This window comes from Ursus maritimus, unplaced genomic scaffold (assembly GCF_017311325.1).
Source record: "Ursus maritimus isolate PB19 unplaced genomic scaffold, ASM1731132v1 scaffold_11, whole genome shotgun sequence".
NCBI lineage: Eukaryota > Metazoa > Chordata > Mammalia > Carnivora > Ursidae > Ursus > Ursus maritimus.
In genome coordinates this window covers 37149104-37169143 of record NW_024423453.1, presented here as the reverse complement: position 1 = coordinate 37169143, position 20040 = coordinate 37149104, and the positions used below count along the sequence as shown (strand labels likewise).

The 20040-nt window shown below is 36.6% G+C and overlaps 1 protein-coding gene across 3 annotated transcripts in view; it reads left to right on the top strand.

Annotated features, from left to right (window-relative positions):
* The window catches only part of NR3C2 (nuclear receptor subfamily 3 group C member 2), a 337533-nt gene that overhangs the window by 218507 nt on the left and 98986 nt on the right, over positions 1-20040 (top strand). For all 3 annotated transcript variants that reach the window (XM_040626349.1, XM_040626348.1, XM_008685464.2), the window contains exon 4: positions 8956-9072. In XM_040626349.1, coding sequence (XP_040482283.1) covers positions 8956-9072 — 117 coding nt within the window. The remainder of the gene's footprint in view (positions 1-8955; positions 9073-20040) is intronic.

The following is a 20040-nucleotide window of genomic DNA, read 5'->3' as shown; positions in this document are numbered from 1 at the left end:
ATTGATGCTTTAAGGCAAGACCCATATGTCATCCAGTCTGTATTTTCTCATTTGGGACCAGCCCAAGTACAACAAAAACTTGGTTCTGGATTTCAAAGTAATTGAAAATTTTAAAAGACAATTTTTCTTGAGTTCAGTAACTTTTAAAACAATGTTGTTAATTTTTAGGCACTTTCTGAATTATTTTCCAGTTAGAAGCAATACCATAGTTGAGAACAATAGGGAAACTGTTGATTTGTTTTTTAAATCTTTGAACTCAGCTTTTTTAAAGTCCATGGGCATTTTCCGTTTGATCTGAGTACTTCTGGTTTGTCTGTAAGTCCGTGAATTTATATTACGTATGTACTAACTAAGCTTCCCAGTACCCCATCCAGATTTACTCTAACCTTGGTGGCTTTCTGTTTTCTAGAATGACTGCCTTTTCCTCAAAAAGCTGCCACTTCCTCAGGCAGGAGGTACATTAAGCTAGTACGCACAGATGGATGAGTGACTAAAGTTCCCTGAGTCCTACTGAACAGATTTCGTTCTTAAAACAAGATGCTCTTACATGCAAGGGGCTCTGTCATGGCTACCTAACCAACTTCAGTGGAGCACGATGTGAGCCGCATGGGGAAATTACTTGGGACCTAGGACACCAGGAAGGCACTGTCATCCTCTGTGGGATTCTGACCCTGGTTTAAGCTTTGCCTTTCACAGAACTCTCTGCTGCTTCCTAGTGAATCCTGAGAGCTCTTTTTTCCATTGTTGTGTGTGTGTAGGAGAGTCTGAAAGGTATGATGCTGGAGATAAGCAGGAAAGATTTGTATGCATGGATCTTTTGTGAAAGTCAGCTACCTAGGAGTCAGTAGGCCTTCCGTGAACATTCATTACTGTAGGTTTGTCTATATACAACGTACTGTAGGAATATTTAAGTTCTGAATGTTGTACGTGATTGAATTTATCAGTATGTTTATATTCATCCCTTCATTCTTTTATTCAGTAGCAACTGAGGGCCAGGAAGTATGATGTTTGTGCTGTATCGTTCTTCGGAGTGCCTAATAGAGTGTCATAGATGGATGTTCAGCAATTTTGTACAAAAGTTTTAATTTAAAGAAATATTTTGGAATTTTCAAAGCATAGCCTGTTTACTTTAAGCTTTTATTTCCCTCCGTGTTGTGGAAATGAACATTTTTTTCTTTGGACTATCTATTACAGTGCTTGTTATGAACTAGCCAGATGGAACTTTCTCTAAATTTTTATGAAGAAAAATAATTATAATCTATTTGAAAATTGTGAGACATTTGCATTTCCCCTATAAGTTTTTAATTTACTTAGTGTCTTTTTTTTTTTTCGATACAAATTCTTGAATACATGTGCGTATTAGTGTACTACCATTGATAAAATAAGCTGGGGGTTTGGGGACTTGGGGTGGTCACTGGACTACATTCTTTATTAAAATAGTCCATAGGTGCTTATTTTCTTTTAAAAGGAAATGTATTGCACACTAGTAGCTTCTCATTAACATTTAGAAAAGTTCAGTTATTTATGGAAAGAGCTCTCAGTGTTTTCTATTAAAATTAATTTGTTCAAAAAAAAGCAATTATGTAAATCTTCTAATACTTTGAGAAGAACTAATATAAAGACTGAATTTTATGTTCTCATTTACCCTTCATGGAGGTAGTCTTCAGAGAGGTTCCCCATATATTTCCAGCTCTTTGCCTTCTGGGCACAAGGTAGGATTCCAGTTCCTGCCTTCCTTGTGGTTGAGTGGGATCATTGGACTAGATCTGAGTAATGAATAGTGAATTGTCCTTTCTGGGCTGGAGCATTAGATTTCCAGCCTCTGTGCCATGAGACTCACAGTATTCACTATGGTGGCTGCTCCATCAGTCTAGGGCCCAAGGGGAGACAGTCAGAGGACATGGAACAGAATTCCCAGCCTATCTGCTGTTGCCTAATTAATTAGGCTTTACAAAGAACCACCTTTTGGCTTTGTTGATTTTTCTCTATTGCTTGTATTTTTTCTTTGTTATTGATTTCTACACTGTATTTCATTCCTTCTATTTGCTTCGGGATTAGTTTCTATTTTTTTTTTTCTAGCATCTTAAGGTAGAATCCTAGATCATCAATTTTAAACCTTTCTTTTTTCTAATACAACTATATAAAGCTAAAAATTCTTTTGTAAGTACTGCTTTAGCTGGATCCAACAAATTTTGATATGTTGAGTTTTCATTATCATTCAGTTTGAAATATTCAGTATTTCTATTTTGATCTCTTTTTTGACCCATAAATTATTTAGATGGGTGTTGCTTAATTTTCAAGTATGTGTGGCTTTTTTAGCTATTTTGTTATTGACTTCTAATTTAGTTCCTTTGTGATGAGAAAACATACTGTGCATGATTTTAATCCTTTTAGAATTTGACACTTGTTTTATAGCTCAAGATATGCTCTATCTCAGTGAATGTTCCATGAGCACTTGAACATGTGTACTGTGTAATTGTGTGACCTAAACATTAATTGGGTCAAGGTGTTGGATAATATTGTTCAAATCTTCTATATCTTTACTGTTTCTCTAGATAGATGGTGATTGTTCTGAGAAATTGTTCTGAGAGAAGGGTTCTTAAATTTCCAACTGTGATTTTGGATTTATCTTTTTTCCTTTTAGTTCTGTCGATAGTTGCTTGATATATTTTGAAGCTCTGCTATGAGATGCAGTTTATATTTAGGTTGTTATCTGTTAATTTAATCATCATAAAATGACATTGTTTCTTTGGTGATACTCTTTGTCTTGAAGTCTACTTTGTCTGATTTTAATATAGCTGCATCAGCTTTCTTATATTACATTTTACATTGTATATATTTTCCCATTTTTTAACCTTCAACCTGTCGTGAGTATGTATTTAAAATGCACCTTAACACGTGTATCAGTCTTTTTATCCAGTCCACCATCTTTGACTTCTAATCAAAGTGTTTAGACCATTTACATTTAATGTAATTATTGCTATATTAGATTTATATCTGTTACTTTGGTGTTTGTTTTCCTTTTGTTCCCTCTGTTATTTGTTCCCTTGTTTTTCCTTCTCCGTATTTTTTTAGGTTAAGTACATTTTAGTATGCCATTTTATATCTCTGCTGTCTCTTGAGCTACACTTCTTAGTGGTATTATTCTAGTGGCTGCTTCAGGTAGTCTCTCAAACATTAATGTGCATCAGAATCACCTGAAGGGTTATATAAAACACATTTTTCTAGGTCCCACTCTAGAGTTCCTGAGTTAGTAGGTCTGGAGTCGGACCTGTAAATTTAAATTTCTGATGAGTTCTTAATGTGGTGTTGATATTGCTTGTCCAGGGACAATACTTTGAGAACCATTGCTCTAGGGATAAGAGGATGTACTCTTTACTTATCACTGTCTACCTTGAATTAATTTCAAGTATACTGTTTTACATATAATGTAAGATGCTTACAGCAGTAAATTTTCATTTATATCCCTTCTTCTTTTTGCTATGTTCTCAGATATTTCACTCATACATATTTTATAAATCCCATAATACATTTTTATTCTTTTTTTCTTTAAACAATCATTTGACTTTTAAATAATTTTTAGAAAGAGAGAAAATTTCTTTTACATTTTACCATCTATCATTTCCAGTTCTTGCCTTTCTTTTCAGTACATCCAGATTTCTATCTGCTATCATTTTCCTTCAGCAAAGAGAACTTCCTTTTTCATATCTTATAATGTGATTCTACTAGCAACAAATTCCCTTAGCTTTAGTTTATCCAAAAATGTCTTTATTTAACCTTCATTTTGAGAGGTATTTTCATTGGTTATTCTGGGTTGATGGTCTTTAAAGATATTATATGTTGTCTTCTGGCCTCAATTGCTTTGATATGAAATCAGGTATTACTCTTTTCCTTGTTCCCTTTTGTGTAACGTAATTTTTTTGGCTCTGGCTGCTTATAATTATTTTTATATTTCTTTTTCAGCAAACTATATTGTGCTATAGTGCTTTTCTTTGTATTTATCTTTTAAAGGGGGCATTTGCTAAGCTTTCTAGATTTTCAAGTTGGTGCTTTAATCAAATTTATAAATTTTCACATAGTTTTCTGACCTATTTTCTCTCTCTTTCTGGGATTCCAACTGCACACATATTAAATTACTTAATGCTATCCTGCAGGCTGTTAGTGCCTTGTTCATTTATACTGTAATTTTTTTTCTTTGTTCTTTAGTTTGGATGATTTCTACTTATATTTATTTAATTTCAATAACCCATTTTTGTTTAGTGCCCAATATATTGTTAATTCTAACCAATAAATATTTTATTTTAGATACTATATTTTTCAGTTCCTGAATGTACATTTGGTTTTGTTTATTTTGTTTTTATAGTTTCCAAACCTCTTCTGATAGTCTATATTGCTTAACTCATATTAATCATATTTTTTTAGACAGTCTAATATATCAGTTTTTAAATCCTTATCTATTAATTCCAACCTCTGGATCTGTTTCTACTGATTAATTTTTCTATTGACTTTGGTTCATATTTTTCTGTTTTTAAATATTTCTAATGGTTATTATTGTATTATAGAATTCTTGGAGAATCCAGATTCTGTTATATTTCTCCAAAGAGTATTGAGTTTTGTTCTAGTAGTCAGTTACATTTCTGATAGATCTTGAAATTGTCAAGCCTTTGCTTTAAACTTTTTTAAGATAGGTCTATTTTAGTTGTGCCTTTAACTAGGGTAAACACCTCAGTCCTAGTATTACAATGGAAAGCCTGAGGTATTTAATGAGTCCTTCTGATTTAGGGGGATTCAAACTTTTTGTGATGGGCAGCAGCTGAAATAATCTGCTCAGCCCTTTCAACTTTAAATTGTTTCACCCCTGGACTCTTTGAAGTTTCATGTTCAGTTTAGGGGTCAACCAAGAATTTGAGGGGAGTTAATACGTACATTTTATCTACTTCCATCCCCCTATGACACCCTTCTTTCCAGAATATCTTTCTTCAATTTCTAGCTGCCCTAACAGTCCCTAAATCTGTTCTCTGCCTTCTGAAGCTAGTAAGATTGAGCATTTGGCTTGGTTTCTATCTACCCTGCACTGGGTAGAATACAGGTCCTCAAGGAAAGAGCTGTTCAAAGGTGAATCTTGTCTATGGTGATTCTCTTTTTTTTTTCAGGAGTCCATTTCCTTCCAGGTTCTGCCTGCTTTTGGTTGTTCCCCAGTGCCTTCAAATATTTCTCTCCTTTTGTGGACAGTTTATAATTGTTATCTGTAGGAGGCTTATCTGATTCAAGCTGTTCTGCCACTACCAGAACGGGAATTCTCCCCATAACGGACATGTAATTTGAATGAGAAGTCTTTGTTTCCTTTATCACCAAGATTCTTTTTAACCACGGGATTATTCCTGTTGCTATATAGTCTGACAAATATACAGCTACTAATTTGCATAGGGACCATCTTTGAGAACTTTCAAGTGGACTGTTAATAGTGTCCCCTATTTCCATTCTGTCTACTTAGTGTATCACCTTCAGATTAATGTTTCTAAAACACAGCTCTGAACTCAACATATTGCAAGCAAGCATCTTCAGTGATACCCCATCACCTGCTGAATAAAATCTGAGTTCCTTAACTTATCATCCAAGGCCTCCACTGTCTGGTCCCCAGCATTCTGGTTGTCTGCCCTATGTTAGCATTATAGAAAATTGTTTACCTGAAAATGCCTGCAATGTGACTTACTCAGGATTGGCAGTCTTAGTAGTAGAAGAGCACAGTGTTTAAATAAGACATGATTAAAGTTTTTTAGATCTTCCAGATGCATTCTCTTGTTTTCATTGTGGGTTTTGTTGTTGTTACTTTGATGTTTTAATATAGATTGAGGGATGGGACATACATACTTGTGTAAGGTGCAATTTAAATCTTTAATGTTTGTACAACTAAAAATATAAATGATGGGAAATTGTCTGAAAACTCTCAGGCCATTCCTGCAGTAATCCCTTACAATGCTCCCATCCTATTTTTGGAAGATGAATTGGTGGCAGTGACCACACTGGTTGGTAGAAACCAGGTACACAATTTCAAATATTGCTGCAGGAAGGAAATTATCCTGTAGCTATTATAGTAACATGGATTTTTAAGGTGTGTTCATTTTTTTAAATCCTTATGGAAATATGCCAGCTTTTGGAAGTTTCTGTTTTTGAATACCGAAGAAGAAAATCTTCTAGTGTATACGGAAGGCACTGGTCATTTCTTATGCATTCTCATATGCCTGCAATCTAAGAGACTTAGTCACATTTTACTGCACGTTCACAGAAGTGGAAAAGAACCTTAGATTACCCCCAACCACTTATGCAAATGCTTGACAGCCTTGCACACGTAGTAGGTTCCCAATGAATACTTACTGAAAAAAAAACAATTAAAATCACTTAGTTTTCTCTTTGGACTTTAAAGTTTGTTCAGTTCAGTGTGAGTTATAGATAAATCTATGGTTTTGTGTTCAATTTTGCACCATGCAAAAGGCACATAATGCTCATTGCCAGTGGAAATACTGACTGATAAGGTAGAGTGTTCCTCATTCAAATAATGTTCCTTTGCTTCTTGGTTCCAGAGAGCACTTTTAGCATCCTGTTGGACTACCAGTAAATTATACTGCAAATTGATGTTTAAAAAAGACTGTGGCCTTAAGGCACCCTGTTACTGTCAGCCTTCCTGAATTCTTCCAATTCCACCATTTGGGGAATCCACATTACTAGAGCTAGCATGAGTTTTTTCTTGTGAGCAATTAGCAGCAATAATAATCGCCTTCTAGATTATAGGGTTTTGTAGGACTTAAATAAGATAGTACTATAATAGGGCTTTTAAAATTTTATTTTTGAAATGGTAACAAATGACTTAAGATCCTGTGCAGCATCATGAAATGTTGTTATATGAATCAGTTATGGCCTTTACCATGGGTATTGATTGCCTTTGTGTAATTATCTATACCTACTTATATTCACTAAGAGCCTCCAATTTTTTAAAAAGTCATTAGATTATTATAATGGTAAGTTTTCATTTCTTTACTTTGATAGATTTCCCTATTCTAGTACTGTTTACTGTTATTATTACTAAGATTTACCATAATGTTACTGAGAATGTGCTCTAGATTAAATTATTTCAATTACATTAAGCAACACATATTATTTTTATTGAGTATTTACTGTAATTTACCTAGTAAGTCTCAACCAAGGGAGCATGATAGTCCTAAGCTGAAGGGAGTGCTTTAGAGCCTGTTCACTGCTTTATAGCAATCAGTGAAACTCCCTCTCTCCTTTGTCTGCATGTTTTCAATGACCCATGACTCAGTCCTCGGACCTCTTCTCTTTCCAGTCTGTGCTCACTCTCCATATGATCTCATCCAGTCTCATGGCTTAAAATAATGACTACAAGCTGATTACGCCTCCACCCCAGACCTCTTCCTGACTCCAGACCTGTGTATCTAACTGCCGGCTTGGCATATCTACGTAGATACTTCTCAAACATCTCAAACTTAACATGTCCAAAACTGAATTGGCGTAGTTTCCCATAAACCATGTGCTCCTACTGTCTTCCCTGTTTCAATTTATGGCAGTTTGATTTTTCTTAAGGGTTCAACTCAAGAATCTTAATGCCTCTAACTCCCCTTTTCTCTTCTGGTCTATCAGCAAATAGTAGCAGTTCTACCTTTATAATGCATCTAAACTCTGACCACTTCTCACCACTGTCACTGCTACCGCGCTGGCCTGACCTGCCATCATCTCTCCCCTGGATTGTAGTGATAGCCTCCTACCCCTGGTCTTCCTGCGTCTTCATCCGTTGAGTCAGTTCTCAACATAGTAGCCAGAGTGATCGTGCTAAATGTAAATCACATCAAGTCATTGCTCTGCTTAAAGCTTCCCATTGCACTCAAAGTAAAAGTCCAAGTCTTAAATAATATCTTTACTATGGCCCGGTATAATCTGACTCACATTAACTCTTTTTCCTTGTCTCTTACTTTCCACTCATTCTTTCTGTTCTTTCATACTTGGCTGTTCCTTAAACATGCCAGGTATCCTCCCCAACCCTTCCCCTACCTCATTTGCTTTTCCCTCTGTGTAGTGTATTTTCTCCCCAAGATGTCCACACAGTGCCTTCATTTCCTTCAGATCTTTATTTAAAGCATCTTTGAGTAAGGCCTTCCATACTCTTTTTAAAATGTCAACATCATCCCAAACCTCTACCATGCTATATGACCCTTCCCTAGCACTTACGACCATCCAAAATCTGTGTATTTTACCTAATTACCTTGACTGTTGATGGTCTCCTCCCAGTTGAATAAAAGTTAATGATAGCAGGGACTTTTGACTGTCTCTTTCATTGCTGTATCGACAGTGCCTGGTACCTAGTGGATGTTCTGTAAATCTTTGCTATAAATAAATGAATAATAGAGCTAGGCTACAATTTCACATTTTGCCAGTAGATGCCTCTCTCTCGGCATATTCCCACATCTGAATATTTTAAGTTGCTGTATGAAATAATTAAACATTTACAATTGTATAATTTGTAAGTCTTCCCACTGAAATCACTTGTGTGTAAATGGTGAGCAGGCATAGCGGCTTAAATAACTGCGTGAGAGCCTTCGAACAATTCACTCTGTTGCTGCCGTGATGTCTAAATGAAAATTGCACCATTGCCTGAGAGAGCTTGGGCAGCTACCAAAAATTTCAGTGCGGGGGAGCATGACTCTACATATATGAAAGTCAGTTGGAAATAAACACTGTATTAATCTTATCTGTAATCTAAAATCTCACCTGTGTTAAACTGACTATTCCTGTGCCTATATTATTTGTAAATCTTATTTCTCTTCTATTTTTTTGAAGAAAAAATTTCAGGGCAGGAGAGATGAAGTTTCATATTCTGATTATACTTATTAGTACTTTATATTAGTGTAGTCTTTATTTTAACAATTGTTTTTTATTATTCAGGGCAACACAACTATTTATGTGCTGGAAGAAATGATTGTATCATTGATAAAATTCGACGGAAGAATTGTCCTGCCTGCAGACTTCAGAAATGTCTTCAAGCTGGAATGAATTTAGGAGGTAAGTTTTGTGTTTTTAGTTCAGTAAAAATTGTTAATATGTATATAACCCTACTAAGCTCTATATATTCCCAAAATTTAAGATGAAGCTAACATGAAGCAAAGATTTCTAAAAAATCTAATAAGCTTGTGCTAAATCATTTTAGTATTTCTTTTTTAAGTAGGAGTTTAAAAGAAGTATGTTATACAGCTATGGTCCCAGTGACGTTTTCAACCCTGAGTTTGCTAAGGTTTCAAGAACTCAGAACATAGCCAAAACCAAAACAAAAATGAATGACTTTTTATATAAAACCATAGCTAACAGTTTTTATTACAGTGTCTGTTTAGAAATAAACCGTATATGTGATAACATTAACCAGATAGGAATACATTCTAACTCTAAGAATAAATGTAACAAAGGAAGACCTCTATGAAAAACTGAAAAATGTCACAGTAGCCCACTGAAAGACGGGGTTGAGGGGAGATGGGCTGGGTGGTGGTGGTGGTGGTGGTGGTGGTGGTTAAAAGACTTGAACCAAACACAAAAGTGTACAATGTCCATGGATGGGAAGATTCAGCATGCTAAATGTATCAATTTTCCCTGAATTAATTTATAAATATAACACAATCCTAACAAAATTACCAATTGATGATTCTAAGTTCCTAAAGAAGAGCCAGCAAAATTCTGGAAAAGATAAATAATAAGGTCAACTACCTCTACCAGATAGTAAAACATATGATAGAACCACAGTAATTAGAATATCTGTTTATTGATTGTAAGACCAACAGAAATTCAAGAAATAAATAAAAATAATATGAGAACTTTGTATGTAATAAAGTTGTCATTCCAGATCAGTGGTAAAAAGATAGATTATTCAACAGAAATTATTGTGACAACTGGGAAGCCATCTGGAAAACAAGAAAATTGAATCCAAACTCATACTACCCACCCAAATAAATTGCAGTCTTTCAAAGTTTTAAACTTGGAAATAAAACCACAGAAGTACTAAAAGAAAACATGGATTTTTTTTAATTCTCTCCAAGTGAAGAAGACCTTATTTTTAAGTATAAAACTCAGAAGATATGAAAGAAAAGAATTGAGGAAATCAACACTATTTACAAATCTGATATTACTGCAAAGGCAAATAATAAATAAGAAGCTGGGGAGCAGTACTTGCAACTGATAGACAACAGGTTTATTTCTTGCATAAAAAGCTTCTATAATTCCTTAAGAAAAAGAAACTTATAAAAATGAGATTGAGAGGTGCCTGGGTGTCTCAGTTGGTTAAGCATCCAGCTCTTGATTTCAGCTCAGGTCATGATCTCTGTGTGGTGAGATTGAACCCTGCGTCAGGCTCTGTGCTGGGCAAGGAGTCTGCTTAAGATTCTTTCTCTTCCTCCCCCACTTTCTCCCCCCTCTCTCTCTCTCTCTCCTCCTCTCTAAAAAGAAACAGTGAGATTGAGCAAAACAAGAATATGAACAGAACATTTATAGACAAAAGAAATACAGTTGGTTCTTGAAACACATGAAAAGATTCTCAATCTAATCATAAGAGAAATGCAAATTAAAAATATGAGATAAAATTTTTATAAATGGCAAAAATAAAACATTTTTAGGATATATTGTTTGATGATAGAGAAATAAAATAAAATTCAATGGTGATTTCATGCATTTTAGGTGGAAATATAAGGTGATACAACCCCTCCAGAGAGTGATTTAGTTATTTCAATAAAATGGTAAAGGGCACATACACCTTGACTTAATGATTCCTAAGTATATTTTTGCAATGTGAGAAATGATACATTCATAAGATAGTCATCATAACATTGTTGACCATCAGAAATACATTAAATTTTCATGTGTTCAGGATTCGTTAAATAAATTACAGATACTCTTCAGACAATGAAGGAAGCTCTAAATGGATTGAGCTCCAAAATACTGTTTAGTGAAAAAAATCAGGTTGCAAAATAGGATGCTTTGTCTACTACAAGTGATTTAACTGTTTTAGAAAAAGAATATATATTGTATAGAACATTTCTGGAATAGTTTACCAGAAACTAGTAATGCTGGTCATCTCAGTAAAAAGGACTGGGTAGCTGGGAGACAAGGATAGGAAGGAGAATTATTGTCACTGTATTCTCTTCCGTACCTTTGAATTTTGTATTGTGTTTAATGCATGCATTGCATATACATATTATCTCTTTAAAAGAAATAAAGTAATTTGATAAAGAAATGAGACTTCATCCTTTGCTTTGATCAATGCTACTGGCTGGCTAGTCAGGAGTGGGGAGTAAACATGGCGGCACACAGAGCAGAGTGACTCTTAGAAATCAAGAGGAGTATATGGGCTGTGGCCAGTTGAAACTGCTCATGTCAGTGTGTGGCCGGAAAATGTTACATAACAGCTCAGCCAAAGAGGCTCATGCTGGTTAAGAGAATGGACTCTGGAGCCAGACTGCCTGGGTGGGAACCCTTGTCCTGCCACTTTCTGACCTCGTAACCTCAGGCAAGTTACCACCTTTCTGTGCCATGTTTCCTTATCTTCAACTTGCAGTAATCAACCTGCTTACCTCATAGGCCGTGATCAGGATTGAATGAGTCAGTGTGCAGTGAAAAGAAAGTGATCACTCAGTGCGTGTCAGTGGTTTGGTGGGTGGTGGCAGTGCTCATTGTGATTTCCATAGCGCTTTCACACATGATCTGAAAGACATTATTGCCCCATGTTTTGCTGATGGTGAACCTTAGCCCAGAGAGGCTAAGTGACTTGCCCAAAGATACCACAGCCAGTGAAATGATGAAGCTAGGTCTTATAGCCCTAGACTCTTGGTCTGGTTTCTAGTCTACCACCCTGTTCCCTTGTTCAGTTATCTGAATCAGTGCAAATGTGGCACAAAGATCACCTCCATAAGCATGTGAGCGCAAATCAGGAGAAGTTAATCCTTTAAAATCTAAATGGCACAAGGGTACAGCCATTGGTTATAAAATAAACTCTAAATCAATTTTGTAAAATCCCAAATCTGAACTTAAATACACATACACACTACTGAGGTATCTTTTAAAGTGTCTGTATGTATATTTTATGTAACTTTATAAATATTATTAAACTGTAATACATAAATATTACTGTAAGTGTTATATAATTATACTCTATAAAATATAAGTACTATTGGTTATTATAAAATAACAAAATAACCATATTTATAATTCCTACCTCATAGGGTCTTGTTAAGGATTAACCAAGCCCGTACATAGCCTTTAAAACAGGGTTTCTCAACATCTGCACTGTTGACATTTTGGGTAGTTTGTATGTCAGCATCCCCGGCCTCCACCTACTAAATGCCGACCAGCAACCCCTTCTCTCCAGGTTGTGACAACCAAAAATGTTTCCAGACTTTGCTAAATATACCCTGAGTGGCATTAAGACCCACTGGTTTAGCTCTAATAGTAAATAATTGTAAGCACTATTCAGTGTGGTATTTTCTGCTAGGATATAAATTCCATCAGGGGAAGAATTTTTGTCTGTTTGTTCATTGCTTTTTTCCCCAGTGACTAGAACAGTGCCTGGCATTAAGTAGGTGTTCAGTAGCTATTTGTTGAATGAATGAATGACTAACTGGCATTTTTGAGGGCTTCTGTGTTCTAAGCATTTTGCTAGGCCTTTATATGTGTCATCCTTTTTAAACCTCACATTACAATATGTGATGCATACTATTAAATCTGTCCATTTTGGCAGTGAGTTCACAGGGGCACAGAGAGGTTAAAGAAGAAGGCCACAGAGCCAGGACCGGCAGGGCCAGAGCTCACATCTCATCCCTGGCCCCAAAGCCCGTGTCGAGCATCACTCTGCGGTACGACATAGGTCCGCTATTTGTAGACTGGCTTTTTTAAAATAGTCCAGATTGTCTATTAATGGCAGCCGCGGCAGCCTGCTTTTTCATCTGTGTCTATAATGACCTGTAAGTGAGGTTTGGCGCAGGACCGGACATAGAATTCACATAGTTTGGGGGCGCCTGGGTAGCGCAGTCGTTAAAGCGTCTGCCTTCGGCTCAGGGCGTGATCCCGACGTACCGGGATCGAGCCCCACATCGGGCTCCTCTGCTGGGAGCCTGCTTCTTCCTCTCCCACTCCCCCTGCTGTGTTCCCTCTCTCGCTGGCTGTCTCTCTGTCACATAAATAAATAAAATCTTTAAAAAAAAAAAAAAAGAATTCACATAGTTTGTCGTTGGTTTCTGTATATGTGACATAGGTTGTGTGGGTTTTGGTAAAACATTTTACTAGAGAGAAAGCACACTGTGAATCTTGAGGTCATTGAAAGTACTGAATCAAAACCGAGCCGAGTGGTAATTAATATTTATGAAAATACTGTTTTCTTTAGGTTCAAGTTATAACTTAACCACTTCTGGTTCGTAGATTAAATCCTTAACTTTTACTGATTATCCAGTTGCAGTGACATGCATTCTAATTTTTTTCTTTTTCCTTTGTAATTTATTTTGAAGCCTTGCTTTTGCTTTCAATGTGGGCAAGAAGAAATGCAAGCAATTTTATTATATTCAAAGAAGACAACATGAATTTTAACCTTTTAATGTGAAGCAGTTTTATAAATTAAAAATGTGAGTTAAATTAAAGCCTATATCTATACATGTCCCAATCTCAGCCATTTTCTTCACAGAGCAGGGCTGTCCAGTTTCTTTTGATCCACTCTTCTTCCCTGCTGCCTCTCTTGGGGCATAAGGCAGCTGCCAGCCCAGTATAATATTTGGAAGGCATTTGCTGTTGGTGAGTGATCATGACTCTGAGAACAAAATTAGCCTTCCCGTTCTAAAGGCTTCAGGAATCCAAAATACTTTAGACTAACTTTTTTCCTATCTTATCAGCTGGTTAGCATGTAATTCCAACTGTTGTCCCCATGCCGGTCTCTACCTTAGAAAGTGGGAGGAAGGAAGAAGAGCAAGTAGATTTTTAGTTCTCAAAACTGAAAGCCACAAAATGTGCCTCTTCCTTTTTCTCTGGATCCACTCCCTCCTTCCTACCACAAGTACTATTCCTTTTCTTTAAAATCCTGCTGAGCTTTAGGCTGCATGCAAAGGAAAATATAGCAGAAGATGTGAGAATGTCAACAGAGAAATTGAAAGGAAAATAACAGCTTTCCTGGCCCCAAGCTGGGCCTGCCACTCTTGCTATAGCCCCTATCAGTACATCTAAAAAAGTTGTGGTTCCATATGCATGAGAATTTACTGCTTTGCATAGCTTTCTCCAAAGGAATTAATCACTTTTCCATGCCAGTGTTCTGAAGAGGATGATCTGTACATGTCTTTTAGAGCTTCTCCTAAAATAGATAAAACAGCATTAAAGCCAGGTGGCCCTCAGACCAAGAATGGGGGGGAGGTGGTATTTCCCATTGACTGCACTCTGGCCATAGAATATAGAGGGGATCTTCAAGATTTTTCTATTCCAGTTCTCCCCTTTACAGATGAGGAACTTGGAATCCAACAGTGTATCATGAGAGACTTAAAAAATGCAATGTAAGGATTTAATTCCATCATCTTTCCTCTTTTCCAAAGCACACCCCCCCCATTTCACTTCTCATTAACTAGGCTAAGTCCGCTTTCACATTCCTTTAGTGAAGACTCTAAAATATTAAAATCTTGCTTCCTGTAGCTTTAGAAATGTAGACTTTACAAACCACAGGATAGTCCTAATTTGGGTTCCCCTGTACTTCCAGTGCTTATCTGCAGCTTTCTTTGATGCCAGCCATCACTTTCACTGAGTTCAGTAGGAGCCTTCCTTTAAAGGGTGACCCTATCACACAGGTCTGCCTTCTCCTCTTGGAATGGACCGTGTCCCGTGCGAAGAGAGAAGGATGTCAGGCACAGGAAGCAGGAACAACAGTAGACATCACGGTTGCTCTCTGGAGACAGAGACAAGACAGCTCGGTAAAAAAGGAACAAAACATAAAGCTAATGGTAGCAGCGTTCAAAGACAGATAACTCTTGTATAGGACTGATGAGAATGGAACCAAAGAGAGGAAAATCTGTAAATTAAAATTCATCCACATAATGCAGTATTAATCAGCCAATAAAATTATGGCCATGAAAATTCATAGCAACACAAACTTTCTAAAAAAAGTAATAATGAAAAATTAGTATGCAAAATTATTTAGGTTACTTATTCTGTGATTACAGCTATATAGGAAAAGACTTGCAGGAGTCAAGAGATGAGGGGGAAATCATAGAGTACCAAAAATGGTTGGGTCCCTGAGGTATGGGCATAGGCAAAGTTTTTCTTTTCCCTTTTCTAGTTTTTTTTTAATAATATGAAGCATGTTTTATGGATAAAACTTAAAATAGAGTTTACAGTTTTGAACTAAAAAGAAGGGAAACATAAAAATAATACTGCTATGGAGCAGAAGAGGTAGAGAATTTAGACAGACAGATAACCAAAGGAGTTGTCCCTGGACAGGAAGGAGGAAAAAGGGGGAGGGAGGTTAGTGACCTCAGTAACTCAATCTCCTGCTGTGAAATGCTTTAAAAATCAAAATGGAGAAGTGAGAGAAAAACAAAAGACCCAGAGATGGGAGAATGACAGAATCATAACTGATGCACCAAACCCAAGGAGAGGGATCTTTTTGCTTGAGGAAAATTGGCTTTACCTGCCGGCAACTTGCTGCAACTAGTTTGCGTGGTCACCTGCAAAACTCACACGCACTGTGGGTCTGGTGAGAGAAATTACAGGATCAGCGCCAGTGAAGAGTAGGTTTAATATCTGAAATCCAATAAGAAAAACAATTTTTATATCTTTAAGGGTCTCCCGAGGCAGGATATGCAGTAGTCTGTGGAAGTTTAGAAAGCCCAAGTGTACTGAGTTTTATGAAGAAATACCATTCCTCAGATTTTTTTTTTTTCTTTCCAATTCCTCTTGCTTGTAGACAATAAGAATTTCAGTGGGACTGTTGAACAGTAAACTGAAGGGGAAAATAACACATTTTTATAAATCAGTGAAAGTATGGTTTGTTGGAAGGTATAAGTTAAGCCATATTAATTGTCTTAGTAATATAACTTGAATTAAACAACTGGTATTTTAACCCTGCAAAATTTCATGGAGGAAAGTTCAGGGTTGGTCCCAAAGCAGGCAGAATTTAAAGATTTACTCTATTTCTTCAATTTCAAGGCATTTTCTTCTTTCAAATTTTAGCTATTATGATTATGTAATTTACGATGAGTACGTGCATTTAATTTTTATTAGTTTTCTTCAAAACTCTATTTACTCTATTTCTTCAATTCCAAGGCATTTTCTTCTTTCAAATTTTAGCTATTATGATTATATAATTTACGATCAGTATGTGCATTTAATTTTTATTAGTTTTCTTCAAAACTCTTAATTATATTGGGGTCTTATTTTGTGACTGATGACATTTTAGAACAGAAGCGGTAAAGGGATTCAATTCAAAGGTTCATCCATCCCAAGAATACACACATTTGTAGGCACATACTTTGGCCTTGGTGAGCTCACTAAAGTAGGCTGCTTCCCTTGGGTCTTTTTAAGTATATAACCCAGAGATGTTGGAAAAATTCTGCTTGGTATGCAGAGGCCCATTGTTACATCCATGTTTCCTTTAACTTTTTCATTTGCAGTCTTTCCTGGTAGGTTGTCATCCCTTCTTACTTAATGGGCAGGAGAGCTTAGCCTTTCTGACCTCGTGGGGCCAGGATAGCTTGTCATTGGCCCCAGTGATCTCCAGAGACCTGGTGTCCGACCTGGCCCTTTCTCCTCCTGAGCAGCGCCTCACATGGACAGCCCGTCTTTTGGCTGGACTACAGCAGCCTTCCAGTCCCACACACTCACTGATGTTTTGTGTAATACACGGTTGTTTTCTAACTCTTTGGTAAACCATGGGGAGTTTTTGTTTTGTATTTGTTTTGTTCATGGGGCTTCACATTGTTACACTCTTCAAAGTTACCTCAGGTGATCACGTCCTATTTTAAGAAAATTGATGGTTTCACAATTAGTCTTTGGGAAATACTGGTATGTTATTTAGGACACATCAGGTCTTCAATTTCTAGAACTTTCTCTTTGATTTTTTTTTTTCCCTCTTGTTGTGGCTACTTTTCAAGCAAGAAGTTCTCTTCTCCCTTGCTTGCTGTTTTTGTTTACTCATGGTTTTCACTACACTTGTCTCTACATACTGCCTTCTCTGTCTCTCAGCTTCATTGTCACCTGAGTGCCCTGTATTCAGACTTCCCAAAAGAGGGTCTGGGCTAATTGGTTGGTCACTATCCAAATGGAGCTTCTGGCTGAGTGGAGTTCTCCAGAGGATATAGACAAATGGCTGTGTTTGCCCCTGCTGCCCCTACATTACCCAGGCTGGTGTGGCAGGTTATAGACCCCTGGGACACAAAGCTTGATGATTTTTACAAGAAACATTTTGATCCCACTTTTCAGAAAGGAATTGGAAATATAGATAGCAAGCAGAGTGTAACAGATTCAATACAAACTCGAAACAATTACAATCGTCTGTTAATTGTAGAGCATCCCTTAAATCATAGTAATTTTTGCAGCATCCTAATTTTTACTCACATGTTATAAATTATCCGTATATTTAGAAGTAAAAAAGCGTTTGTTTTTAGTGAGCAAATTGACAGAGGAAAATAATAACTTTTCATGCTTCTTGGAACACAACTACTAAGGCTTTATTTTGGAGTTCAAGGCTTTTTGACATAGCTACTTTGAAAATATGCAAGCCAAACACACACACACACACACACACACACACACACACACACACACACAAACATGAGTAAAGCATATCTTAATTTTTAAAAAAATCAATTAATTTGTAAGGTGGACATTCCCTTGTAGGAATCTCTCTACACTCAAATTGTTCTCTGTCCCTAAGTGCCAGGCTCTAGGAGAGAGGATGAGCTCTGGGGTTAGGGAAAGGTAGGGAATGAGGACTAAGGAAATATTAGAGAAGATGAAACCACTTAAAACCAAGCATCATAGGTTTACCGTACTCAGTCAACTTAGAAAGGGGTGATCAGTCTTTCTTGGTAAAGTCCCCACCTGTTCTCTAGGATTCATTTTACTGTCTACCTCAAACACTGGTTTCACAAAGTTAAAATTATTAAATTTATTTACTTTCAATTAACAGGTATGTCCACTAAGACATATAACTTAATCTTTTTCCATTTGAAAACCTAGAGACTAATGGTCATCTGCTTGTTGTCTTTCTGAATAAATATCTTCTCCCCGTTTTCACAGTAAAATGTTATGAGTGGGAAAATGAGGAGGGGAAGCTATTTATGTTACAATAAAATCCTCTGTCCTCACCTCTGGAACTTACAGAAAACCATCCAGCTAACTTGCCAGCAGTTCTTCAGCCTTTGGTAGTAATATGTATGATATTTAATATCATTAGAATCTTTTAAGATGATGATTTTTCTGGGGCAGATAATATGCCTTTTAAAGGCTAACCCAATTCTAACAGACATTTAAAATATTTTTATTGATTTATTGAATTATAAAATACATACTTGCTACAGTGATTAATAAAGGAAAATAATAGTTCTCTGTATTACATTGAGAGAATAAAGATGGAAGAAGAGTCAAGACGTTTGCTGAGCACTTTATTTACTGATTAAAAAATAATGATTTACATTTTGACAGAGAGGCTCTTTAAAAGCTGAACTAGCAGAGCCAATAAAAATGGTTTCTTCAGAATGTGCTGCTTCATTATTTTGAAAAGATATATCAACAACGATATAAAGACAACTGCTGAGTTAGGTCATAAAAATAAACTCCAAAATGTAATTGTCCTACATTTCTCTCTCAGTATTTTGTACAGTATTTGTTTTGAGAGGATACGAATGTGAAATATGTTTAAATAGTCATAAAGATAAGCAGTTACTGTTACCATATAATTATTTTTTATATTAAGATTAATCTAATTTGTATAGGAGGGGATCATACTATTTAAAAAGTGCATCTCTCCTGAATCTATTCATTGATTTGTACAGCAAGTATCTATCACAGGCCTCTGAAATTCCCGCTATCCCACGTGATGTTGCCGGCGTAGCATGAGAAGGCAGGCACTGGCCTTGCTTTCAAAGACCTGATCTTTAAGAATGAAGAAATTTATTATGGACCAGATAAGCATTAAAAATTGCAGCAAGGCACTTAAGAGAACCATTAGTGGTGAGGGTGGCACAAATCTCTAGAGTTCTTTGTCTTCGTCTTAGAGTGGTATCCACAACTTCTTGATTTGTATTTATTGATCAAGGTGGTGGCCCCTCAGGCTGGCGTCCCACGACTCTGTCCCTTGATATTTGGTTGGTTCACCCTGGTTACTTCCTTTGTGCATTGATCCCACCAAATGGCCTTATGGCGTCTTCCCGTACTTGTGTGGGTTGTTGTCTGGAAGGAGCAGCTCTGCATCCTGAAGAAGGACAACACAGCTCCTTCCCAAATGCACACCACCCCATTCCAACTTCAGCATCTCTCTTCACTTGATGTTGCTCCCTGAGCTTAAACTATGAGATTAGGCTCTTCACATTCTTGCCAAAAAATTAAACTGATTTTGCTATGAAGATTTCTGGGCATCTTAGAGGATTTTAAGTCATTTCTAGTCTGAGGGCAACTGAGGCAGCTCTGGCTAGTCTCCTGGGAACACATGCCATGCCTCTTTCTCTTGTAGCTCTTGTAACAGATGAGAGGAAAGGTCTGTAGAGAAAGGCTGGGACTTCGGGAGCCACTTTCTAGCAGCCAACTTTCTGTCCACTCCCTTCAGCTCGTGAACCACCCGAGCATGTTACTGATTCCCCAGAAACTTCAGACCTGACCTTCAACTGCCAGAGAAGCCAGGAGACAAACTGTTATGAGGAATTTTTGTTAATGTTCTTAGTTGTTGAAGATTTCTTTCCACACACAGTTTTTTAAATCTAGAAATAGTCAAACCATGCCATTTTTTTTTTTAAGATTTTATTTATTTGTCTG